This window comes from Ceratotherium simum, chromosome 31, assembly GCF_057802395.1.
Source record: "Ceratotherium simum simum isolate JZ-2026a chromosome 31, ASM5780239v1, whole genome shotgun sequence".
Classification (NCBI taxonomy): domain Eukaryota; kingdom Metazoa; phylum Chordata; class Mammalia; order Perissodactyla; family Rhinocerotidae; genus Ceratotherium; species Ceratotherium simum.
Genome location: NC_141930.1, coordinates 20542824 through 20570535, shown reverse-complemented (window position 1 = coordinate 20570535; position 27712 = coordinate 20542824). Strand labels below are relative to the sequence as shown.

General features: G+C 38.8%; 1 protein-coding gene across 2 annotated transcripts in view; it reads left to right on the top strand.

Annotated features, from left to right (window-relative positions):
- Window positions 1-27712, top strand: part of MTFR1 (mitochondrial fission regulator 1) — a 66702-nt gene continuing 38990 nt past the window's right edge. The window contains exons 1-3 of one of the 2 annotated variants that reach the window (XM_087420509.1): window positions 1-140; window positions 15355-15497; window positions 22288-22386. In XM_087420509.1, the coding sequence (XP_087276635.1) occupies window positions 15432-15497; window positions 22288-22386 (165 nt within the window). In that variant the 5' untranslated portion in view covers window positions 1-140; window positions 15355-15431. The remainder of the gene's footprint in view (window positions 141-15354; window positions 15498-22287; window positions 22387-27712) is intronic. The other variant, XM_087420510.1, reaches the window with a different exon arrangement.

Below are 27712 nucleotides of genomic sequence, written 5' to 3'. Positions count from 1 at the left end.
CTCCGGGCCAGAGGAAGCAGCTGATTGGTCAGTCTGGTCCGGCTCGGGGCGGAGATGCGATGATTGGCGGCAACACCCTGGGACAGCCAAGCTGGAAGCCGGAGTAGCTGAAGAAGGCACCTGGTTGCCGCGCGGCCGAGGTCAGTGGGGCTAGGGGCCGGGGAAAGCGGTTGGTGCGGGGTGGAGGAGGCACCCCCGGGCCTGACGGCGGCGGGAAGCCCTGGTAACAGTGGGGGCAGGAGCTGAGGAGCCCGGTTCGGGCTTGCGGGAGGCCGGCGGGCTCCGTGTCCTGGTTGGGTGTCTGCGCCGCGGCTGAAGGGAGGCGGAGACGTTCTCGGGCTGCCGGGGTGGCTCAGGGCCCTGGTGGGGCTGGAGCTTTGGCGGAGCGGAGGGAAGTCGGGCGACTTGCCCTGGAGGCTGGGACTCGCCCACCCACCCGTTTACCCCCCATCTCCCCCCTCCCCCGCCCTTCGGTCCATCCTCCGGCGCCCGCAGTTCGCGCGCCGGCCGCCAGGCGGCGGTCCCAGGAGGGCCGCCCTTCGCGGCGGTCCCCTTGGGTGTCGCGCTCTTTCCCGGGACTGGGCGGGCGGGACTCCGCGGGCGCACCTCCAGGAGGGCCTCGGGGATTCCGGGAGGAGGAGCAGACGTGCTGGTCGGCCTGCGAAGTTTCACTACTCAGCTTGCCTTGTGTTGCTGTTTCACTTTTCGCCCCCCACAACTCCCATTGTTTCTTCCCGACCATGACCAGGCTGTGCACTAAGCCCCAAAGAAGAGATTGACCTTTGGACTTAAAACACATTTTCTTGTGGAAATCTTCCAACTGTACAGAGGTGGAGAGGATGGTGTAAAGAACTCGGTGTACCCATCACCCAGTTTCAACAATTGGCCAGGCTTGCTCCTTCTCCCCGGGTTATTTTGAAGTAAATCCGAGACACATTATTTCATCTCTTTTACATATTTCTACGGCTTTGGCACCATCAATACTCATAGCTCTTTTCCTATCGTTTGCTTTCTGGAGAGGTTGAGTCAAGTAAGGCACACTTGAAGGTGTAGACGGTGCTAATTTAATTTGCGCTACAAAAATGTGGGCAGTTCTCCCACGATGCAGTTGCACTACTCTGTGCTCAGGTTTTCGAAATCGCTGAGAACAAAGGTACCGAATAATCTAGTCTTGGCAGTAGCGTTACTGCTTTTGAGCAGTAATAGTAGTATTGATAATTTCTATTTACGGAGTTCTTAGTATGTATGAAGCACTGTGAAATTGTTTCCGCCTATTAGTTGGTTTAGTTTTTACAACAGCCGTGTGAATCAAGTATTATCCCATTTTCCAGGTGAGGGAAAAAGAGGCTCAGAGAAGTTAAGCAGTTTGCCTCAGGTCACACTGCCGTAGAGGGGAGGGTGCGCCTGGGATTTAGGATGCTTATCCTGGTTACTGCAAAGTTCTTGCTCTTTTAACCATAATTGAATGTCCTAAGAATTGTAGAGTAAATGTTACTGCTGCAGAAAATTATTTTTATTGAGTTACAAATCCATAATGGAAAAAAAAAAAAACCCTGGAAATTTACAAGAGTACAATAGTAAGATAGGCAGTTTTGTTTCTTTGAAGAAGTAAAAGGTTAGTACAATTGAATTTCAAGTTATAAGCAGAGTATATAAGTGCAGTTCAATAAGTACAAGTGTTAAAATTTTTTTTCTATAGTATATAGCCAGTTAAAAGGGAAAGAAAAAGTGAAAAAATATACATCAATGCATAGTCTCTTTTTCTATAGTATATAGCCAGTTAAAAGGGGAAGAAAAAGGGAAGAAAATATACATCAATGAATAGTGTCTGCCTCCTTTGGCACTTAGCATACTGGCTATTTATACTGAATACTTTCATCTGTACTCTTCATCTTCTCAATCTTTACACTACTTCTAAGACAGAATCTTCACTCAAATTGTGTTAGAGGTGGAAGGATCTGAAAGGAGACAGCTGGGCTTATTCGAGGACAGTAGAGAAGACCTGTGAAATTGGAGTTCAGGATTCCTACAGTAGGGGAGTAATTCAGAAGTTTAAAAGTAAGATGAGACTCACTTGTGAAGGAGCTTGAGTGCCAAGTTTGAGTTTCAACTTGAGCAAAGATGTGACATGATCGCAGCCATCTCAGGAAGATAGTGATCTGGCACTGTCAAAGACGGCTGCACCTGAGTGAATTTACTGGTGAATATGGAGGAAATAGATGTAGGTCGTTCATGAAGTTATGGATATAAGGAAGGGAATGGCGGAAAAATAGTCTGAAAAAGAAAAAAAGACAGTGGCGCAGAAGTTGCTGGTAAACTTCAGTTTCCACAGGTTTGTTTTCTTAGGCAGTGTTGGTGATGAGTATTATTACTGTGTTACTGCTCTTTGAAATGTTAACTACTGCTCGGCTATTCAACTCTTCTTTTTTTGTTTATTATATACTGATGATACAAATTACACAATTTAGATAAGCAACGAAAAATGACACTGTCATCCAACCATTTAAGGGTAAGCCACTGATGATACTTGAGTGTATGTCCTAGACAGGGGATTGGTAAACTAAGGCCCCAGGGCCTAGAGTGGCCTGAGGCCTGTTTTTGTGTGCACCGTGAGCTAAGAATGGTTTTTACGTTTGTAAGGGGTAGGAAAAAAATTTTAAAAGACTATTATGTGACATGTGAAAATTACTATATGAAATTCAAATTTTAGTATGCATAAATAATATACATATATTTTTTTGTGAGGAAGATTGGCCCTGATCTAACATCTGCCAATCCTCCTCTTTTTTTGCTGAGGAAGACTGGCCCTGGGCTAACATCCGTGCCCATCTTCCTCCACTTTATATGGGACGCTGCCACAGCATGGCTTGCCAAGTGGTGCGTCGGTGCACGCCCGGGATCCGAACCGGCGACCCCCGGGCCACCGCAGCGGAGCGCGCGCAGTTAACCGCTTGCACCACCGGGCTGGCCTCAATAATATTTTTTTGGAATCCAGCCACGCTCAGTCATTTACGTATGGTCTGTGGCTACTTTCTGATTACAAGGATAGAGTTGAGCAAGTTGTGACTGAGACCATATGACCTGCAAACCTAAAATATTTATTATGTATTTTGCCCTTTTCAGAAAAAGTGCCAACTCCTGTGCTGGGCCTTTTTAATGAACGTGCCTGTACACATTTTTTACAAAAATGAGATTATAGGCAGTATTTTATAACCTGGATTATATGCTGACCATCTTTCTTTTTCAGACCTAAAACTATCTTTTTAATATCTGTTCAGTCTTTCAAGGTATGCATGAGATACCATTGTGTATTTAAGCGATCCTCTTGTTAGATGTTTTGGTTTCTTTTCCAATTTTTTAAGCTATTATTCATAATACTTAAGAGGACAGCTTTTTCTATTCAGATTTTTGTCAGTGTCAGATTATTTCTTTAGGACAGATTTCTAGGAGTGGAATTGCTATTATGTACATATGGCCAGGTTGCCCAGAGAAACATTGCACTTTGCCTGTGCCTTTACCAATATTAGGTTGTCTTCCTTTTCATCTTTGCTAATTTGATAGGAAAAAAGAGAGAACAGTTTTAATTAGCATTTATTTGACTACTAGTGAGATCGTTCAACATTTCTTCATATTTATTATCCATTTATGTTTCCACTTATGAAATGCCTACCCATGTCCTTTTCCTGGGTTTCCCTTGGGCTTCTGATCTTTTGCTTCTTGATTTGCAAGCACTTCATATTCATTAGGAATGGTAATCATTTGTTATAGGCAAGTTGCAAATAGGATTCTCAATTACTTACCTGTTCTCTCTTAAAACCTGCAGAGTGACTAATAAAATGAACTATGTGTGTCGGCTAGGAGAGGACTCAGGGCTGCAGTTTTAGGGACCAGCACACGCCACCTCTGAAACAACTCTGTCATTAATGATTGTTGCCAGCCAGTCAACCTGCAAGTCATTATCGCCAAATACGTCATATTGTATAAGTATTTGATACCATTTAACAGATTATATAACTGGATTTGACTGGTGTGAGTTGGTTGTGGATTAAAATGTAAAAAGTCAGGCAACTTAAGTAGGAAAGTTAAGTCTCCATGACTGAAAAAAGCATACATCGTAATACATTCTTTAATATGTAAGTATATTAATATATAAAACAGTATAACTAAGATTTTTTTTTCCTTTAAGAAATTTTATTAGTGACTTTTTGAAATGGAATTCTTGTATGCTGATGAGAACTGATTTGATATATAATGTGTACTGGCAATATAGTAGGCTAGTTTCCTAGAGAGATGATTTTAGATAAAACAGGAATCAACTTTGTACTTATTTTAGTCAAGGTATCTCTTTTTATCCCAGTCTGTGTGGGCTCAGATAGGGAGTGCAAGCTATAGTTTAAGTTTTTTAAAGTGTATTGAGAAAAATATCCTGAAATAACAAGCTTTGATTGTATAGATATTATTGCTTGCGATGAGGTTACATTTATTTTTATTTATTTATTTATTTTTTTTGTGAGGAAGTTCAGCCCTGAGCTAACATCCGTGCTAATCCTCCTCTTTTTGCTGAGGAAGACTGGCTCTGAGCTCACATCTATTGCCAATCCTCCTCCTCCTTTCCCACCCCCCCCCCCCAAAACCCCAGTAGATAGTTGTATGTGATAGTTGCACATCCTTCTAGTTGCTGTATGTGGGACGCGGCCTCAGCATGGCCGGAGAAGCGGTGCGTTGGTGCGCGCCCGGGATCTGAACCTGGGCTGCCAGTAGTGGAGCGCGTGCATTTAACCGCCAAGCCACTGGGCCGGCCCGAGGTTAAATTTATTTAATTTTTTTAAAACTTAGTTGATTTAAACTAAACCATTAAGAGCATCCAGATACGACAAAAATCATAAATCATAAAAATAACCCCATAAATCATAATGTGTGAAGTTGGGAAATACTGTTTCCTCAAAGTTTATATATTGTTAATGTTTATTATTTGCTTACATTGTCCAAAGTTTGAGTAATTTTTATATCTCTACTTTTTAGATTTCATTTATTTAGTTTAAAAAATGTTATTGGTCTTTAAAAATTATGTAAGTAGTATATCTTTTTGAAAAAAACCATATTAACAATACAGAAGTACATAATTGTAAAAAAGAAAGAGTGGAGGATTCCATCACCAGGCCTCAGACACAGCCAATGTTAAGCTTTGGTATCTTTTTAAATTTTTTTCTGTATGTGTATACATAAAATATCTACTTCACCACTATTTCTATGCTTTGTTTTAGTTTTTAAAAAATGGAATCATGTATTTATGTTAGCTTGCAACTTTTTTTCATTTATTTTTTATTATTATTTTTTTTTTTTGGTGAGGAAGATTGGCCCTGGGCTAACATCTGTGCCTATCTTCCTCTGCTTGATATGTGGGACGCCTGCCACAGCATGGCTTGATAAGCGGTACATAGGTCTGCGCCTGGGATCGGAACCCGCGAATCCCAGGCCGCTGAAGTGGAGCATGTGAACTTAACCACTACGCCACTGGGGTGGCCCCCTCATTTAGCTTTTTATCACGAGGTCCTTTCATGTATGGCTGTATCTTTTTTGTTTTAATGGCCATAAACCTTGGAGGAAGATCAGCCTTAAACCTTGGAGGAAGTTTGCCTCTAGATTTTCTCTTACAACTAATGCTTCAGTAAGTACCCTTACCAGCTTTTAAAAACTATACATCTTGGGGGCCGCATCCTACATATAAAGTGGAGGAAGATGGGCATGGATGTTAGCCCACGGCCCGTCTTCCTCGGCAAACAGGAGGATTGGCATGGATGTTAGCTCAGGGCTAATCTTCCTCACCAAAACAAACAAACAAACAAAAAAAAAACTAAACATCTTCATTTACAAAGGTATAATTTAATGAGTTTTGCCAGTAAGGCATTTTTTTTACACACATAATATGCAGGGGACAGTACTATTACACAGCTTACCAAGATCGTTTTAATAGTGAATTTTCATCACTTTGCTGGGCCCCATGGAAAGCACTTGTAGTCAGTGAAAATTATTGACTTCCAAGTAGTGTGTGTATTTGTTTCTACTGATGTTCAGAATCACTTAAGATATTTGAACAGTCTTTTCAAAAGATTATTTTAAAGTTGATGCCAGAGTACTTAATTCATTTGCATGGGAATGCTTAAAATAAAAATACTTGAAGGAGAAAATACCTATGTCATTCACTGTAAGGTGGTAGGTATTTCAGAGATCGTTGCATGAAAATGGCAGATCTTTAGTTCAAATGGCAGTTCTAATTTCTTTTATATTATAGTTTTTTTTTTTTCTTGCTGAGGGAGATTTGCCCTGAGCTAACATCTGTTGCCAGTCTTCCTCTGTTTTGTATGTGGGTTGCCACACAGCGTGGCTGACAGTGGTGTAGGTCCATGCCCAGGAACCTAACCTGGGCCGCCAACACAGAGCACACTGAACTTAACCATTAGGCCACTGGCGGGCCCTAACCTCTTTTATATTGTAGAGAAAGTTGACCTCTAAAAATGTGACAGAAAATGTCCTTCAGAAGTTTTGTTTTCATATCTAAAACCCATTAACTTGAAAGAATTTTCATTAAGTTTTAATTAGCTTGTGTTCTTAGACTTCTTATCTAAACAATTTTTTTGTTGAGAGATGTAGTATAGATCATGAGGTTTTTTTCATTTTTGGACCAAAACAATGGCACTTAGATGTAAGATTCTGTGCCGGGCCCTGGGAATATAGCAGTATACTTAATTTTGCATGAACCATTTAGGATAATGCTAAATTACTCCCAGTAAATTATACCCATAGATCGAATACTGTATCCTTGTTTTATAGTGTGGTAAAGTGTTCTGACTTAAAATCTCAATCCGACTGATATGAAATGTAGCAGTGGTCACTAGACTTGAATTTCAAGTTTAACTTCCAGAAAGTAGGGTAAGGTGTTGACATAAGGTCGACAACTTTTCATTGTCACAAGTAAGGACATTTTTAAAAAAATTAGGTAACATTTTTACACCAAAAAGGTAAGAAGATTATATTCTCAAAATAAAGGGCAGTGACTTTAAATTGACTAAGTTTTTGTTTTTCACTTCATGGTCCGTATTTTTCTTTTGTATCATCATTTGACACCAGAATGTAGACTATCATTTGAGATGCACTGATACGATTTACCTAATCTCTTAGTATTCTGAGAACAAAAAACCTTATTCTAATAATTTAGCCGACTGAATAACTATGAATGTTCTATTAATCTTCTTAGACTCCCCCACAGCCCCTATAAAATGGTGATACTCCTCTCTAATACTGTGAAGATAATTAATGGCCACTTCCTTGAATAGTTCCCAAAGACCTTATAAAAGTGGGCCCTACCGTATTGTTGTAGCTTTTAAAGTTTTTGTTATTTTAAATTTAATGACAACTTTGTTATTACTGCTAACGGGGTTATTGTGAAACTATTTACTGCTAATAACTTTTAAAATTATTATAACTGTCTCAAAAACATATATCTCATTAGTTGAAAGCAGTATTGTTATGTATTATCTTTTTTTTTTTTTAATTTTATTTATTTATTTTTTCCCCCAAAGCCCCAGTAGATAGTTGTATGTCATAGCTGCACGTCTTGCTGTATGTGGGACACGGCCTCAGCATGGCCGGAGAAGCAGTGAGTCAGTACGCGCCTGGGATTCAAACCCGGGCCGCCAGCAGCGGAGCGTGCGCACTTAACCGCTAAGCCATGGGGCCGGCCCTGTTATGTATTATCTTTGATTTGATTGCTATAAACTTGAATCAGTCCAACTATACACTATTGTATATTTTCATAGTATTTGTGGAGGGAAAAGAAAGTCTGTTTTCAAAGTTCATCTGTTTCTCATTTAGTCTTGGTTTTCTCTTCTACTGCCCTGCCAACCACCCCTCCCCACAAAAAGTAATTTACTATTTCTTTTTTTTTTTTTTTTTTTTAAAGATTTTATTTATTTATTTTTTCCCCCCAAAGCCCCAGTAGATAGTTGTGTGTCATAGCTGCACATCCTTCTAGTTGCTGTATGTGGGATGCGGCCTCAGCATGGCCGGAGAAGCAGCACGTCGGTGCGAGCCCGGGATCCGAACCCGGGTCGCCAGCAGTGGAGCGCGCTCACTTAACCACCAAGCCACGGGGCCGGCCCCTACTATTTCTTATAGTCTATGCTGGAGTAGACTAGACTAGACTATAAGCCTATGCCATTATCATAAAATTTCTAGAAGTTAAATTATATGTATAGTCATATAGTACCTAGAAAACAAAATGCAGACTGATTCTTAGCCATCTTTTCTTTAAACCTTTTTTATTTTGGAGTATAACACACATACAGTGTAACAGAAAAATGCACAAACGTAAATGTACAGTGCAATAGATTATCACAAAGCAAACATTCACGTAATGACCAGTGACATTAAAAAATAGAAAGTTGTTTGCACTCCAGAAAACTCCTTTATGCTCCCTTCCAGCTATTACCCACCCCTATCCAAAGGTAAGCACCATTGTAACTTCTTACGCTATAGCTTTGTTTTACCTTTTGTGCTTTTCTTAATGTCTATTGGATCTGTAGTGATGTCCCCTTTTCATTCCTGATACTGGTAATATGTGCCTTCTCTCTCTCCTTGATAAATCTCATTAGAGGTCAATCCTTTCTGTTAGTCTTTTCAAAGAACCAACCCTTGGCCTGGTTATACATCTCGGCCTTGGTAGTTCTCAGATGCTGTCAAATAGATGATTTATTTTTTCTTTTTTTATGAGGAAGATCAGCCCTGAGCTAACATCCATGCCAGTCCTCCTCTTTTTTTGCTGAGGAAGATTGGCCCTGAGCTAACATCTGTGCCCATCTTCCTCCGCTTTTGTATTGGACGCCGCCACAGCGTGGCCTGACGAGTGGTGCGTCGGTGCGCGCTCGGGATCTGAACCTGGGCTGCCAGCAGCAGAGCGCGTGCACTTAACCGCTACGCCACGGGGCCGGACCTAGATGATTTCTATATTTTGTCTAACTAGTTTACCTGTCCTCACTGGGAGGAGGATTTGTCTGAAATTATCTAGTTTGCCTGTAGATGGAAGCAAAATTCCTCTTAGATATCTGTTTACAATTGAGGTAGTGTAGAAGAGGCACTGGCCTGAGGCTTAGATGCCTGTCATTTAATTCAAATATGAGTTGAGCAACTGTTTTACACTGTGCTAACTGCTGGGATCACTGTGGTGAATAAGAGTTTTTGCTTTTAAGAGTTTTGCTCTTGAGGTCATTGAAGCACAGTGAAGGAGGTAGGCAGTTTAGGTGCATTGTTTTAATGTGTTGTGTAGGGGAATACGTACAGGATGGCCCTGATCCTGGTTGATTAGGAAGGACTTCTTGGAAAAGGAGAGGGCTAAGCTGAAGCAAAGGATTAGCAGGAGGTAGCTTGGTATAGGGCTGCAGGAGGGAGGTGGAATACTGCATAAAAGAAAGGTCCAGAGAGCATGTTGAATTTCTGGAATTATGTGTATGACTGGATCAAAGAGTAGAGTGTCAAAGATGTGGAGGATAGGAAAGAAGAGACTAAATGAGAAAAGACCTACTTCAATATTGAGAATGAACAGAAAGGGAACCAAAACTGGGGGGTAAGTAGTCTACTTTATACATTTTTTACAATGGTACAGGCTTAGAATAGCAGTAAGGGAGTGGAAAAGGAATCTGATATACTTAGGAGGGAAAATAGAGCTTGATTGACTGTAGACAATGAAAGAGAAAGGAATAACTGACGGCGTGGATGCCATTTTCTGAGGTAGGGAACATACTTGCGGCAGATTTAGGAGGAATGTTAAGGAGTTCAGTTTTGGATTTCTTTAATTTAAATGCAGACGGTAGAAACCGGAAGATGGCATTGATTGGAGTTAACGGGAGAGGTGAGAGAATTTATCTAATACAGGGTAGAGCTGATGTAATGAAACGTGTGAGGCGAGGGGGTGTAATCCTGGGCACTTAGTTGGAAGGAGGGGCAGGAGAGAATGGGGGACAGAACAGATGCAGATGCAGATAAGCTTACCACAGGTGGAGTGGCAGGACACTGAGGGATTTCCTGTCAGATGACTTCTCTGTTATTTGAAGCAGTATGCTTGGTCATCTGCTGAGAAATGATGGAGGAAGGGCTGGAGAGATTTGGATAGCATGGATAATGCTTGAAATAGCTGCTCTGGAGAATGGAAGGAGAGGAGTGAGAAGGTAAGGTTTTCCTAAAATACTAGGCAGCAGTGAGGGCCCAGTTGAGACTGGAGGTAGTACATTTGGAGCCACATCAAATGTGAGGTTTAGTAATTTGTCTACAGCCCAATTGTAGGAAATGTAGGCTTCTGGGTTCATCAAGTTCTGGCTTATAGAATAAACAAGACGGTAGAACAAGGAGTTGAAAAAACTGACAAAGCAGTGGTTCAAGTGATTTTTGGCTGTGTGGGGTAGAAGAAGGTGAAGGTGGGAAGGGATTGATTAGGTTGACAAAAATTGCTGGGGAGAAGAGACTGAAGGTCTCGATATGGTCAAAGGGGGTAGGTCAGAGGAGTATCTGAGTGAAAACTGGAAGGTGAGATAATTTGTTTTTTTTAACTTCTAGATTTTGTTTTTAAATGAAAAGTAAAACATGCTTTGTAGCTAAAGTACAAACCATACGAAGAAAAGTTTACTTCTACCCACTCTGGCCAGTTTTAATAGCTTGATGTTATCTTTCTATAAATAAATAGGCTGAGAATTTTTGTTTTTGTTTCACAAATGAAATGAAATTGTACTTATATATTACTCTTCCTGCATCATGTTTACACCATCAAGCCATTATATAGACTGTAACTCACTTTTAATAGATGCATATTTTATAATGAGTATATTGTAATACAATTAAGTTGTTTTATTGATGAACATTAAAGTTGATCCCAGTTTCATCAGTAAAAAAGCACTGCAGAAAATGCCTTTATACGCGTGTCTTTATGTTTAATACTTTTATTTCTGTGAGAGAAATTCCTAAAACTTGCATAACTTGGTCAGAAGTTATGTGTGTTTTTAAAACTTTTATTTGAAACATAACTTACATTAATAAAAGTGTGAAGTATATATCTTAATAAGTTTTTACAGGGGCCGGCCCCGTGGCGTAGCGGTTAAGTACGTGCACTCTGCTGCTGGCGGCCTGGGTTCGGATCCCGGGTGCACACCAACGCACCGCTTGTCAAGCCGTGCTGTGGCGGCGTCCCATATAAAGTGGAGGAAGATCGGCAGGGGTGTTAGCCCAGGGCCAGTCTTCCTCAGCAAAAAGACGAGGATTGGCATGGATGTTAGCTCAGGGCTGATCTTCCTCACAAAAAAAAAAAAAAAAGTTTTCACAGAGTAAACACACCCAAGTATCTATGTCAAGAAATAGAACATTGCCAGCACCCTCAGAAATCCCTCCCAGGCCTCCTACCAGTCACTACCCCTGTCTCCAAAGATAAAAAACTTTAAATTAAAAAAAAAAAAAACCCTAATCTATGATTAGCTTACTTTTAGTTTTGCCCGTTTTAGATCTTTATATAAATGGACTTACACAGCACTCTGTTCAATGCATCATCTCTGTGAATGTTAGAATCACCTAGCACTGGCAAGAATATAAGATATATTTATTGATTTACTAGTACTAATGAGGCTAAAGGGTAGAATTCCGTTTAGGGAAGGACTCCAAGTAGAGAAGACTCAGCTGAAGTCATAGCTGAGTGATATGGAATGACTGAAGTGTCCTTAAGTCAACCCTAATGAGGGGCAGAGGTGGTAAAGCAGTGCTTTCAAAGGAGAGTTTTGGTTTTTTTTTTTAAATGAAGGTATAATTTACATACAGCAAAATTCACTCCTTTTGGCGAACATTTCTTTGATGAACACAGTCGTGTAACCAACACCACAATCAAGATATAGAATAGTTCCATGTTCCCAAAGCTTCCCTTAATGTTCCTTTGTAGTTAACCCCTCCACTGCCAGCCCCTGGCAACCATGATCTGTTTCTTTGTTCCTTTAGTTTTGCGTTTGAGGAAGGGTTTTTAAAATAGCTTAGAGAAGTAATTGATTGGATTGCTTTGATATAACGTGTGAGAGAATAAGCAAGTGGGAACCCTTTGAAGCAGCATCTAAAGGGAGAACCAAGTTTCAGTTCAGGAAGGGAGGGGACATTCATCTTCAGACAGGGTTCCAGAGAGCACAGTGGAGAAGATTGGAGGAGAGGGTAACAGAAGGAGGCCACCAACTAACTGTGTGACCTCTCTTCTGTGTTTTCCTGTTTAACAAGGATCGTTTCCTTTCTTGAAATATCCTTTTTTTTTTGGTGACAACACCATTTTCATTGTTTTTGTACTACCTCTTTGATCATTTTTTCTGAGTGCCTTTTATTTTCTCTGCTTGTTCCTCAAGTATTTCCTGAGGTTTCTATCCTGGCTTTTCTTACTCTGTATGAGTTAGCTCATTCACTCTTAGGTTCCATCTCCTTTTTCTAAGCTGGTGCTCACTAATCTTTATTGCCAGCCCAGACTTGCAAAACACCACTTACTGGCAAAAATAATTTTTTTGTTTTTGTTTTTGTTTTTTGGTGAGGAAGATTGGCTCCGAGCTAACATCTGGGCCCATCTTTCTTTACTTTGTATGTGGGACACTGCCACAGCATGGCTTGATGAGCAGTGTGTTGGTCTGCGCCTGGGATTCGAACATGCGAACCCCGGGCTGCTGAAGCGCAGTGTGTGAACATAACCAGTGTGCCACCGGGCCAGCCCTGGCAAAAATGATTAAAAACTTTTTTCTTAAAAAAGCTATACACTTAAAAAACAAGCAAAAGACACTTCACAAAAGAAGGTATCAAAATGCCCCCAAAACGTGTGAAGAACCCACTAGAATTGCTAGAATTAAAAAGAGCAGCAATACCAAGTATTGACAAAGATTTTAGAACAACCAGAGCTCTTTTATTTAGTTGCTTGTGGGAATGTGATAGGTACAACAACCTTGGAAAAGTGTTAGTTTCTATTAAAGATACAACTATATATCTCTATATCTTATGTTGTAGCAGTTTTACTCCTGGGTATCTACTCAAGAGAAATGAGTTCTTATGTGTACCTTACTATGTTATGTGCAAGAATTATTTTAGCAACTTAATTTGTAATAGCTAAAAACTGGAAACAATCCAAATATTCATGAACAGTAAATTGTGGTATAATAATACAATGAAATACTACACAGCAATGAAGATGCTTCACATCTTCACAAATGACATAAATTAGTCTCACAGACAATGTTGATTAAAAGAATTCAGATAGAAAAGAGTAAATATAGCAGACAAAACTAATATATACTTGTAAAAGTCAGGATAACTGTTAGACAGGTGAGGCATGGATATTGACTGGGTAGAGGCCCAAGGGAGATTTTGGGGTTCTGGAAATGTTTTATATCTTGATCTGGGTGATGGTCACACAGGTTTATACATAAATAAAAATTCATCAAGATGGACACTTAAAATTTGTGCGCTTTTCTGTGTAAGTTATATCCCAACTTAAAAAAAGTGACAGATTTTTCAAATCCTACGTAAAACCATCCTTTTTCTCTGATCAGTTTTTTTGTCAGTCATTTCCAGCTTTGACATTATTTTTGGCCCTTTGCTCTTTTTATTCCCATTAACTCTCAGAGTATTATTCATTCTTAAAAGCAATAATAAATGTTGATGACATTAAAATGTATCTGTCTCACCAAAGTTCTAGTCATGACCATTTCATAGTTATCGCTAAATTATATATTCCTGCCAGTGCTTAAAACTCTATTACATACTTTCTTCTGTTGTTGGGGCCTGGCTCTTTTCAGTTCATATTTCACCCAGTGTCTGGCATATTTGTGGCACCTTTATTTTTCTCCCCATTTTCTGTAATTGTTCATAAAGTTCTTCTCAAAATGTAGGCCACGAACTCTTTGTTTCTGGTCCATGATGAGATGAGCTTACATCAGAATGTAAATCAAGTATATCGCTAAGTACACTGTTTTGTTTGGCTGGTTTTTTGTTTGTTTTTGGTGAGGAAGATTCATCCTAAGCTAATATCCTTTGGCGGTCTTCCTCTTTTTTTGCTTGACGAAGATTAGCCCTGAGCTAACATCTGTGCTGATCTCCCTCTGTTTTGTTTGTGGGAAACCTCCACAGCATGGCTGATGTGTGAAGTAGGTCCACACCCAGGATCTGAACCCCAGGCCGCTGAAGCGGAGCACGCGGAGCTTTAACTGCTCAGCCATAGGGCTGGCCCCTCTTCAGCTATGTTTTTTGTTTTGGTGAGGAAGAGCAGCCCTGAGCTAACATCCGATGCCAATCCTCTTTTTGCTGAGGAAGACTGGCCCTGAGCTAACATCTGTGCCCATCTTCCTCTACTTTATATGTGACGCCGCCACAGCATGGCTTGACAAGTGGTGCGTCAGTGCGCACCCGGATCCGAACCCGCAAACCCTGGGGCGCTGAAGCGGAGTGTGCCCACTTAACCGCTGCACCACTGGCCGGCCCCTGTTCAGCTGTTTTTTCAAGCAAGCTTGACTGCCTTGATGAGGAAGCAGCACATTGATTTATAGTCTGGTGCAAACTCCTTGCCTCATTGGAGACCAACATTTTCAGTAAACTGGTTTATACCATACGAGTTCACAATTTAATTCTATCAGATGTACAGTATACAGATGAGGAGAGGGGTGAGTGGCAGGGGTTATAGTGCCAGTGAGTGTAAAAGGACTTTTGTTGTTCTTTTTGACTTTCTAGCATCTGAATTCCTGTTCCATATTTCTGGAATTCCTGTGTGATTTTTGGTGGGAGGCAAAACCTGCTTGTAACTATAGCCAAGTAGATTCTGCCAAGCAAATGCCACCAGTATGGACAGCACCTCAGGAGCTAGTGAAACAGCAAAGGGGAACTGACAGACTATTCTGTCAGGGGTGGCAGTAGCAGTTTTGGTGGTATCTTCCCAGGACCGATTCTGCTGCAGTTTTGGATATCTTTCCTGGCTGTGTAGCCTATAAGTCAGGTTCTCCTAATATTGTTCTCTACTAGATATCTTTTCATAAATATGTTTTCTACTTAAATTAGCCACAGTAGGTTTTTGTTGCTTCCAACTAAGCAACAAAAATTACTTGAAAAAAATATTAAATATATTTTGGAAAAAAATACTTACAAAAATATTGTACTACTTATTCAAAACTGATCACAAGCAAAATTTGTTTTCTCTTAAGTAAATTTACGCACCAAGTTTGAAATGTTTTAGATTTGACTTACTTTGTGAGACATGTAGCAAATAGTAAAGATTCTAGATAATTTCATTTTAGTATTTGCATTTTAAAATTTTAGTGTGCTGTATGGACCATGTGCTGCTATGTATGCCTGAAGTGCTTGAAATGCGCATTTGGAGAGACTTTGCCGTCTAAATGCTGGGCTGGATGAAGCGCCTCGTTAGGATGCTTTTCCAGCAGGTTGGAGTAACCATGCAGTCGGTGAGTACTCAAAATCCAGACATTTAGATGTTTTAAGAATGTTTTCTGAGAAAGTAAAAGGAATCTATATATGACCAACATTTTGAATTCATTTTGTTTATGTACTATTTAATTTGCCTACATTTAAATTGTAAAAGTGAATCTTTACCCAGCTCCTAAGTAAGTGAGTAATTTTCTGGGTTACATTGGAAACTGAGCTATATTCATGTGACTGTTGAAAGCAATGCACTTGTTAGTGAGGAAGAGGCTTAAATATATCTAGAAATCATTGGCTAAAATATGTCTGACTAACCCTTGACAGCTCTGAATGTTGTAGAACTATTAATATTGAATGCTGTTATAATGTGGTTTATCACACAACTGTTTAAAGTAAAAGGTAAGTCATGTCTCCTAAAATATAACAACTATAGATATGAAGAAAAAGAATTACTATAATATGGTTATTCTATGCCAAAGATGTTCTGAACGTGACTTTTTTTTTTTTTTTTTTTTTGGTGAGGAAGATTAGCCCTGAGCTAACATCTGTTGTCAATCCTCCTCTTTTGGCTGAGGAAGATTGACCCTGGGCTAGCATCCGTGCCCATCTTCCTCTAGTTTATATGTGAGACGCCTGCCACAGCATGGCTTGACAAGCGGTACTTAAATCTGAGTCTGGGATCTGAACCTGCAAACTCTGGACTGCGGAAGTGGAGCACGCGAACTTAACCACTATGCCATCGAGCCAGCCCCTGAACTTGACATTTTTTTTGAAATCTTTTTTTAAAATTATTTATTTATTTATTTTTTGTGGGGAAGATCAGCCCTGAGCTAACATCCGATGCTAGTCCTCCTCTTTTTGCTGAGGAAGATTGGCCATGAGCTAACAGCCGTGCCCATCTTCCTCCACTTTATATGGGACGCCGCCACAGCATGGCTTTGACAAGTGGTGCATTGGTGCGCACCCAGGATCTGAACCTGTGAACCCCAGGCCACTGAAGCGGAGCACGCGCACTTAACTGCTTGCACCACCCGCCGGCCCCGGAACTTGACATTTTTGAAAGTGTTCTCTACTGATCCAATAATAGTTGTGCAAACATATTTTGTGGAATATTTTTTTTTCATTTTCAAATTCAATGTTTTGTTACTGGTAACATGGAATTAAGTTTTATTTATTAAAGATATGGTCAGGTTACATAATTTGAATATGGTATACTTTTTAATGCACTGCTTTTACTTTTTTGTTTTTATTTTGTGTCTTTTCGTATCCTCAGAGAAAGTTGAATGAATCCCCTCTTATGCCCCAAAGTTACATCTATTTTCTTTGGAGATAAAAAATAAACAACCAAATAAAATTACCTTTTTCATAGCTGCATAATTTTGAGAATATTAGCTTGAAGATAAGCAATAGGAAAATGGTTTGTAAAGTGAATAATATTTTCATCTTTTTCACTTACATCATGCTGTGGTTTAGTCGTGACTTAGTGCAGTGATACCACCTTTCTCATTCTTTGTTTAGCACCATTTGACTATGTAGTGTAGATTAACATTCTAGTACTGACAGCGAAAGAATTTCTTTTGCTTTCAGAAAGACAGGAAGCTTTTGTTATTTATGATTCTTAAAAAGTGAAGCTTTACATTTATGATTCCTACATATTTGCAGTTTTGGTAAAAAGTATAGTTTGGTGGAAAGATTGTAGGTCCTGGATTCAAACAGACCTGGATCTGAAATTGATCTCTGCCAGTTACTTGCTTCATCCACCAATTACAGATAAGAAGACCTGCTGCTGCAGAGTCAGCCTGCGGATTAAGTGACAGTGTCTGTAAAACACCTAGCATAGTGGCTTACATACCAATTACATAGGTACATTCAATATTGGTTAGTTTCCTATGATTTTGCTCTGTCATCCCCCGCCCCATGTCAGTCAAATGTGACTAGTGTTGATTGAGGCCAAAGTGCAGAATTCTGTCTCAGGAACAGATAACACACTTTATTTAGCTTGTTCATTTTGTTTAGCTTTGTTCATTTGGAGCTGTAAAATGGGTGCCTTTCATCAAAGAATGGACCAGGTGAGAGAGCATTAACTTACTCCCACTATGGTAATCACAGCTGAGGGCCTGTCCTACTAATAGCAAATGAACAAGATCATTTTTTTTATGTATTGAGGGAAATGTAATCATCAAATTTAATCTGTTAATTGAAAGTCTTTATAAAAACAAGTTTTTAAATAACATATAGCAGTTTGATCCTTTGGAGTTATTTTCCGTCTTATTGTCCAAGATCTCTTAGCCTGCTGCCTAAGAGTAAAAACATATAGTTTACCAAGATTTTACCTTTCAGCATCTGAAAATAAAAACTTTTTAGCTCCACCTTTCAATGATAAATACGTATTTTCTCACTGGTTTGATATATAAATGAACTTGGTACTGTATTTGAAAGTATTCCAAGAGCAGAAACTGCCTTCATCCTTGACGTATTTTATCTGCTTTAAAAAAAAAAAAAAGTACATCAGGGTTTTGTTTTTGCCATTAGCACAATTGGTGATGATGAGCTCTTGGTATTTTACTATACTGATCAGCACCACCGTAGTAGCTATCACTGACTGGCTTACTATGCCCAGTTCTTTCACATATATTATGTGTGTTCACTGGAACAGCACTTTTTTACAGATGAGGAACTGAGGTTCAGAGTGTTTAACAGACTTGACCAAAGTTACCTGGCTAATAAGTGGCAGAGCTGTAATGTGAACCCAATTCTGATTCTAAAATCTTTCCTCTTTTTAGTGTGCTTTGTTACCTCTTACAGTAGAAGGGGATGAAGACTTAATATTTATTAAAGACTTATTAAATATAAATACCTTAATTATTTAATGCTCATAGGCTCATGAAGTAGATATTGTCCCCATTTTGTAGATGAGGACATGGAGACGTCCAGCTTTATACAGGCAGTAAATGATGGAGCCTACCTTTAAAGCCAGGCCTGTATGCTGCCATGACTTCTGTGTTTTCTCTTCACTGCCTTCCATTTTGCCTCAACATTTGTTTGATTTAAAACCATATATTCACAAGTGTCCAAACTGTCTCCTCAGTCTGTTATAATATTTATATCTTAAGCAAAAATGTTTTTAAACGAGAGAAAGCAAGAATAATATGAAGCTAAGGTGATTCTGGTTAATCTCAGTATTTTATATTGAAAAAAGTTATAGCAAGTATCTAATTTGTATTAGTGATGTATTTCCAGTAATACTTAAGAATTATACCCTTGTTGTCCTTTTGTGCTTTGGAGAAAGAATGTGAATGTGGCTCGGAGTCTAGAGTAAGGAAGAAGAGAATTGAGGGAAGTGTTATCTTCAGTTGGAGATTTTGAAATTGAGTTTCATCTTCCTATCTCTACCCCTCCTCTTCCCAACACATACTTTTTATTTGACCCTGGCTCCCTTGGAATTAAAAATTTACACTCTGTTGGGTTCTAGACTCCCTGAAAATTTTATTAATGGTATGGACCTTCTTTCCAGAAAAATGTCATATATACACACAGTTTGGCATGGAATTTCAGGGGTATGTGAACCCCAGAATAAGAACCCTTGTGTTAATATTACATAGTTTATCTTGAGAAAAATGTGTTCCTTTCAAATTAAATTTATACTTTTCCCTCCTAAATGGTGCCTCTCAAATAAAAATATAGATTAAGGCAATCTATAACAAATGAATTAGCACATAAAGCTTGAGTGTAGTCATCATGACGAGAGAGATGACAGCTTCAGATTCCAGCCTCACACTTCAACACTTCTACAGTAGCTTTTCACAATGTTAACAAAGAACAAATTGCTTTCCTGTTGTCATCCTCCTCCTTGCTGTCATCACTTTCAAACACTGTTGCTAAATGTTATGGACTGTCATTACTTGACACAGGTGTGCAAACACACATACACCACATACACACACACACACACAGATTTATTATTAGATTATTTATCAGTAGTTCTTATAAATAAAGCAAAGCAGAGTTTTTCTGTTTAATAATAATTATTATTTAATTACTTCTTAATAGAATTGAATTCTTATTCTTAGTGAAATCTAATTGTCTAGTAATGACAGTCTTCTCCCTGCCCTCTCTTTTACATCTGAAAAAATATTAATGACAGTTTATCTTTAGAGGAAGTCTTCTCTCCAAACAAGCATACAGACAAGACACAGTTCAGCCACCAGTTAGGATAGGAGATGCATTGGGGCCACACAGCCGCCTAGTGCACAGATGGTGACTTTTCACTACCATCTGTTCATTGTTTCTTCACAGCCATTTACAATTTCTCCCCTTCCATGAGGGCTGAATGGAAAAAATAAAGTAAGACCTCGTTTAGAGTTTCTGGAAGTTAGCTGCTCTTTCCCCTCGCTTTTTTCTACAATCCCGTCAAGGTTATGGCTCTTCTTTCTAAATATTCCAGTCATTAGCTTACATAGACCCTTGCTTCATATTTCTTGGTGCTAAGTGCTTTGCAATTCATGAGTAACAGAACCACAACATTATGTTAGTCTACTGTGTATACTTGAAAAAGTAATCTCATAAAGCAATATGTCCTTTTATTTCCTTTCAATTTGTTTAAGAAGCCTAAACAGTCTACTTATTCCTTATAAGTAAAAGCTGAATCTTTGGCTACCTTCTCTTGTAGAAGGCACCTGGTATTCTTTCCTTCTGATATTAAGCAGATGGAGAGAGAATAGTTGAAACTTAGCCCTGAAAGCACGCATAGTGAGGAATGCTAAAAGCTGGCAGAAACATAGTTCCTGACCTTGGCAAATCCTTTCTAAATTTTTCTCTGTGAGTTTTTTGTCCTCTTCATCTCCAGTTAAGATCTTTGTTTACTGAAGGGGTTGGAGATTCACTTTAGACTATGTAATTGTCACATTGTGATGCATAAATAGCATTCCACTACCCCTACATCATAGGAGAGTTTTGACTTGTGACTGGATAGAAAGCTCAAGAAGAGAAATGACTGAATGGTGTAGTTACTATTGCCCTATAGCTTTACTTTTAAAAGATTAAGACCTATTAACATGTATAAGGTAAAGAGTTTGCTTAAACACTGTCTGTTTTAGTATTTGCCCATGTTATTTTTGTTGGCTTCTTATGTTGAATTTGTAAAGCTGTGATGCTTCCCATTTTCCTCTAGTCAGATGGTTCTCTTTCTCTTAGTCTTCACGTGTTATTAACACTGTTCGTGTGATAATCCTCTGTGTCGTCATTGGTGTGTATGATTTCCATTCCTGAACTACAGGTAATTCTCTTCTAAGCTTCACAGTAACTTTGCCTCTTATATTCTTTGTTTAATATTCGTATTTCAATACTGATGTCTTCTTATCTTTCTATTGACCAATTTTCCAATCTGTGCCATCCTTTTTATTTAAATTTCCAAAGCAAGAGTTATAGTTTTTGTTGATTATAGTAGCCAGTGTAGGTTATAGTACTTTCTGAGACTCTCCCAGGTAACAGTCAGTATAACTTTGAACATATTGATGATGAGCGTTATATAAAAGCTGAGGCAGGTGTCAGAGGTATTATATATACCCCCGTGATCCTCACTTTAACTCCTACTGTTATCCCTAAATGGTATTTGGTTGCTAAATTCTAGGAAGTCAGATTGCTTCTACGCTCATTTTACAAGCTGTGCATGCTTTAAAATAGTAAGGTCTACTTTGGAGCCACTACTGTTTACAATAACATTTGTTGCTTGGTCATACTGTTTATATTATGGTAATTCCATTCTTTAAATTAGAAGGGCCGTAGACTGACTTTAAAAAGGGTTCAGTGTCCATTGCTCAGAAGACATGCCATCTGATTTGGTACTGTTTATTTAGTTTTAGGATATAATCGAATGTTAAAGTTTAATGAATTAAGTGTAATAGTCATATCGTTCTCATTCTTCTCTTTTAAAATTGCTTTTAATAGCATACCACCTCTCTTTACCTCTTCTGTCCAGGCTTTCAAGTGTAGCACTCAAAACAGAGGGATAGTTTTTCTCTTTAAGGAAAGATCATGTACTTGGAGAGAAGTTCCAAGGTATAATCTGTAATAATTTAACCTTCTACGTGTGCGTTTTTTGTTTGCTTTTTTGCTTTGGGGGTTTGTTTTTGCTTTAAGCTCAGCATGATATCCTGTGTGTATTATGATTTCATCTGAGAAATTGTGCTCATTAGGGCCACCACCAGCCCATTTAGTCCCTTTGTGTAAATTAGGAATAGACACCTTTCCTCGGGGACAAAACCTCACGAGAAGATATAGTGCAACTGTGTTTTGGCCCCCACTCACCCTTGGCCAGACGTTCTTGTGTAGCAAACCAAGTGCAGCACCCTGCATGGTACAAATTCAGATTCTGGACTTTGTACTGATTTGGATTTGTTTTGAAAAGTCCATTATAACAAAAGTAGTTCATACTTTTAAAAAATTTATGTGTATATAAAATTCTAAAACTAAAAATATAGCAGAGGAGGTAAAATAGTATTTCCTTTGCAGAGCAGTATGCAGATCTAATGAAAATAAAATTTTTAGTCCAAATATAGTATTATTTTACAGTTATTAGTTATTCATCTATATTTTTTATGTAATGCCTTACATTAAACTTCATTGCGTTAATAACCAGCTATATGTATTCTTTAATTTCTAATTGAGAAATATTAGCTCATTTCCCATAACGTCTAGAGCATCCTGATCCCTCAATTAATGCGTCAGCATGTCATGCAAGTAATTGTCTAGTGCTTTGTATTAACAGTTCTATAAGTCTTGTAATTAAACTTTTGATTTTTCCTACTTCCTCAGATACTTTGGTCTGGGAAGCCATATGGTTCATCTCGAAGTATCGTAAGGAAAATTGGTACTAATTTATCTTTGATCCAGTGTCCAAGAGTTCAGTTTCAGGTACGGTATTTTATAAATTTCAGAATTTTATATTAATATGTGCATTAGAAATATAAATAGGTGAGACAGCTTTAAAAGTATCTTTTGAACCTCTTCCCCTTATTGATGCCACTATCAATAAAATGAAAGAGGATAAAAACCACAGTAAAGTCTTTCTAATTTTAGTTTCTCTGTGAAGTGATTATTCAACTCTTTAAGACATTTATCCTTCTTAAGAATACATATGCAAAGATTTAGAAGCATGTAATAAGCCAAGAAGTTTTAATTCCCAGGTGACCTCAAACCTAGGCCTTATATTACTTTAGGAGGCTTCAGGTACCACCATTATTTTCTTTAGTTATTACACCTTCCTCTTTGGACAGACACTCTGTTCCCCTAGTTTATTTTTAGATGTCTTTGTGGATGCCATGTAAGTTGCTTTCTCCATCCTTGGTTAAAAGCTTAGCATTAATTGTAGGAAACCATTGCCTTGGCAACGACGGTGTCAAGACAAAGGTAATTGTGGTATGAGTGATAGTCAAACCCTGAATTAGGAATACTTTGTACACTCAGCTCTTAGTGTTCTCTTCTAGCACCAAATCAGGAGCAGCTCTACTCTTTGCTTGCGGATAAATTGCTATTTTGTTGATTTGGGCTTTTGTTCCTTGTTGTTATAGTGTTAGACATGTAGCACATTTTTTTTTTTTTTTTTTTGTGAGGAAGATCAGCCCTGAGCTAACATCCATGCTAATCCTCCTCTTTTTGCTGAGGAAGACCGGCTCTGAGCTAACATGTATTGCCATTCCTCCTCTTTTTTTTCCCCAAAGCCCCAGTATATAGTTGTATGTCATAGTTGCACATCCTTCTAGTTGCTGTATGTGGGATGCGGCCTCAGCATGGCCAGAGAAGCGGTTCGTTGGTGCACGCCTGGGATCTGAACCCGGGCCGCCAGTAGCGGAGTGCGTGCACTTAACTGCTAAGCCGCGGGGCCGGCCCCTGTATCACATCTTTTTGTTCTTGTTTTTCAGTAATTCTCTACAGCAGTAATACAACAAAACCTTTCATTTCAACATTTAAGAGTATAAACCTCAGCAGATATCTATACCAATTTTAAATAATAGATTAGCATGTGAAATGTAGAAGATGTATTTAACTCATAATAGAAAAGCTCAAAAGTGGGCTTCTTTGATATTATGTCTTACTCATAAATCACTCATTCTGTTAGATAGAGGTAAAAATATGGTCCTGAGTAGGTGGTAGAAATTAGTGTTTGCTCAGGTTGACTAACAAGGTTGTTCATTGTTGTGCTCATAATCTTGCAGATTTTTTTTTTTAGGTTTTTATGAATGTTCATTTAATTTTATTCTCATTAGGTTACTATACGTGATGTTAGAATGGCAGGCCATTTTAATCCAAATAATTATTTGCATAATAGTAACCAAACATGAACAACAGAAATAATCTGAAAAAAAACTAAGTAAACATTTTTTTTTGTTTTTTGTTTTTTGTTTTGTTTGTTGCAGTAACATTGGTTTATAACATTGTGTAAATTTCAGGTGTACATCATCTCGCTTGCAGATTGACTGGCAAAACCTTTGTGCATCATCTAGAAATTGACAGATTGAAATTTTCCTTTTGTCTATTTATCTAGCTACTTGACCTAGTTGCAGAAGAACTTGCTTCAGCATTTGTATTCATGTAGCTGGAGACATGTAAAAGGACATGGAGATAGCTAGCATTTTGTGGTAGCAATTCAAATCTGCCTTGACAGTCAATGGGCCGAAGTACTAGAGCCAAGTATATTTCCTTGGAAGGATTCCCTTTCTCAGTGTTATCACTCATTTAAAAGGGTATGAGTGGAATAAGAATATTAGATTTAGTACAGCAGCTGCATTTGAAAAGAGGTGGATTAACATAAGGAGAGAAGTAAGGTAAGAGAAATATTGGTGACCTGCTTGAGAGTGTAGTGGAAGACAGGAGACATTTGTTTATAGTGAGATTTTTACTTCCAGGCAGTTTTCTAGCATACTGAGTCTTTTCAAATTCAACATCAATATTAAAACCAGTATTTTATCTGCTACTTAGATATTTTAAATCTGCCACTATTCCTCTGTATCTTCTTTTTTTTTTTTACTACATCTATCAGAAATATAAGAAATGTAGAGTCTTCAAAAAATATAGAGGATGGAGTTTAGAGTAATAAAATTAAAAGTGCATTTTTGCTATTTTTCTGGCTCATTGGGGGTTTGATTGATACGGAATGTGTTTGGACTGACTAGGCATCCAACATGAGTAAATACTACTGTAGAAAGTCTGGAACTGGGGAATCGCAGTTGGACCCAGGGAGGGTAGACACCATCATAGGGCCATATTCAGGAGACAAAAGTTGAAATGGATTAAACTTGAGAATAGGACATTCGTGGGTCAGCTCAGAAGCAGGAGTTAGGTAGTCAAAACCAGTCCTTCCGTTGTCCTGGGTGATTTCACTGTCCTTTGGAGGACCTGAAACTTAGCCTCATAGTTTCTTTATCTCCTCAACTCCTGTTGACTCTCACTTCCATTCCTTTTCTAGTCCCCACACTCACAGGCAACACCTCAACTCTGTCACCCTCAAAACAGTTTCACCTCTGAAATCTTAAGCCTCAGTATGTTTCTTCTAGATCACGCTGTCTTTTCACTGTTATCACCTGACCCATGTATCTGTGGACAAGTAAGACTCTTATATAAATGATAGGCAAGACGGGTGTGTTATTTTATGTTGTGAGGTTTAGACAAGGTAATCCATGTGAAGCCATGAGCCCCCAGTGTAATAACTGGTACATAATTAGTGCACAGTAAACGGGTGCTAGCGGTGGTGATTTTGTTGTTATTACTGCCTCCTTGCAGTTAAATAGCAAATTAACTTACTTGGTTCTCCGGTTCAACTCCCTGATTTTACAAATTGGGTGTCTGTATATTTATAAGGTCACAAATCAGAACACAGACCAACACATTTATCGACACCTTCATCCAGTTAATGGGCACAATGAATAAAATGAGGTAATAAATGTAAAAAAAGCATATAAAAGCACTCAGTGTTTCTTTGCTGTGTGATTTGAAGAAGACCTGCCTGTAACCTTGTGGACTTTATTGGCTTTCCCTGTACTTTATTTCGTGAGCGCTAGAAATGAGTTGGCTACTTTACACTCAAAACAGGATCTTTAGACCCTTCACATTTACTTTAGTTGAAGAAAAATAAGCTTCCTCTGGCCCTTTTATACCTTTCACATATGTACATTTCAACCTTGAGTCACAGCTACACACTTCTGGCCATAAGCATTTTGTGTGTTTGGATACTGTGACCCCTTGGAGGAGGAACCCAGATTAAGACAAAATGGGAGAATAGGTCCTTCTTTTTTTCCCTAGTTCTTACTCTAGATTCATGAAACCAAAAGGAAATTCAGATCATGGAGGAACTTGCAAAAGCAGTGAGCTCTGGGAGATTGGGAGGAGTGGGGTGCAGAGGTTTTGGTTTGCAGTGGTTCTCAACACTGGTTGCATATTGAAATCACCAGGAGGTTTAAAAAATAAAATATTAATGCTCAGGCCCCATCCTCCAAGGTGGTTTTATATGCCCATCCTCCTTGTACAAACATGGAGCTTTTAAAGACTATACGTCCCATTCAAGGCTTATTGATTCTGAATTTCATACATTTGTCTTTTGAAACCTCTTCAGGAGCTTTTTATACAGCTGCGGTTGAAGACTTTGGGCACAGATTGTGTTTTAGTATTTTGCTAAAGAAAGTTTTCTTTAAAGCAGTATCATAATTGTCTATTGGTGATTATGAAAGTAATCACTAAAACACCTTTGGGGTGCATTTTGATAAATTTTAAGTTGTATGAGTTAAAGAAAAACGTGGAATGTAAGTGCAGCTAATTGGGTTAATAAATACTACACTTAAAAAAACTTAAGGCAAAAACAATAGAAAAAGTGACCCTGAGTACTACACGTAAGGGGTGGGTGGGACTTGGCAGTGTGCTGCGGTAGTTTGAAGCCCAGCTCTGTAACTGACAGACCTCTGGGTAATTTAACCTGGAACACCTTTTCCCCTGTGGAAACTCTGCCCCAGGCTATTTTCTTGGATTGCTGTGAGTGGTTGTTGGAATTGATGGTTGGAGGGAATGTTCTGTAACCAAACAAGTAATGAATGAGATTCTCACAGAAGTTCACACACCATGACTAAATTTAGAAGTCAACCAGCTACCTTCACAGCCCATCTTTATTTAATCAATATACTTGAAATCCGTACATTGTGCTGGGTGCTGTTGGTCAGTGGTGAACCAAGCAGACGTACTCACTACCCTTGTGGGGATATGATTCAGTTTGTACTAAATGCCTTGAAGGAAAAAGTAGTATAGCAGCGAGGAGGATAACAGTGGTGGTCCAGGAAGGCCTCTTTGGTTGAATGCAGTTAAGGATTAGAAAGAGCCAGCCCTGCAAAGAGCTGGGGAGAAGGACAGAGGTGGGGGGAGTGTTGTAGGTGGGGAGAACAGTGTGTGTAGAAGTCCTAAGGCAAGATAGAAGTTATTGTTTGAGGCGCTAAGAGAAGGCCGGTCAGTCAGGAACTAGTGAGGTGGGAGACTTAGTGTGGGATAGTGGTCTCTGATGTCTGAGCCATCTGAAGATAAGTACCTGGATTAATACTAAAAATAATTGTTAAACTTAACACTTTTCTAGTTGCTATTTGATAATCTGGAATATGCTAGCATGTGATGTTATACTATATGTGATGTCTGTTTCTTGGTATTTTTAGCTGTAAAATGGCTGTTAAGCATAACTAAATTCAGATATGAGTATTGTATTTTATAAATTTGATACTGTGGCATAGTAATTTGAAGCCTAACTCCGTAAATAAGAAATGTTTGTGACGTTTTATTTATTCTTGGTAATTGGCCTCTTTAAGACCCGTTTCTCCATGGGGATACTGTTACTTACTTTCCTAGGTTAATTTGAGAATACACACACATTTCCCTCCCTCTTGTCTTTCTGGTCCCTTTGCTTTTGCGTTTTCCCTCCTAACCCTCTCTCTTTCCCCTGCCCCACTCTAGGTGTGTCATGAATAGAAAGTGTTAATAAATGCTCAGTTTTTAAAAAGTGACCACCTTACTTAGAAATGTTAGTGGCTGAGTCTCAGCTGGAATATTTAATTGAGTTTTCCATCCTTCAGACTAGTATTCTCTCCACGGGTATACCTCTTAGCTTATTGGTGTCACTGTATGTCACTATATTAAAATATAGAATTTCTCCTTTTAGTTTTTCTTACTATGGTAGGAATTGGTAGAAAAAGAGGAATAATTAAATTTGTAA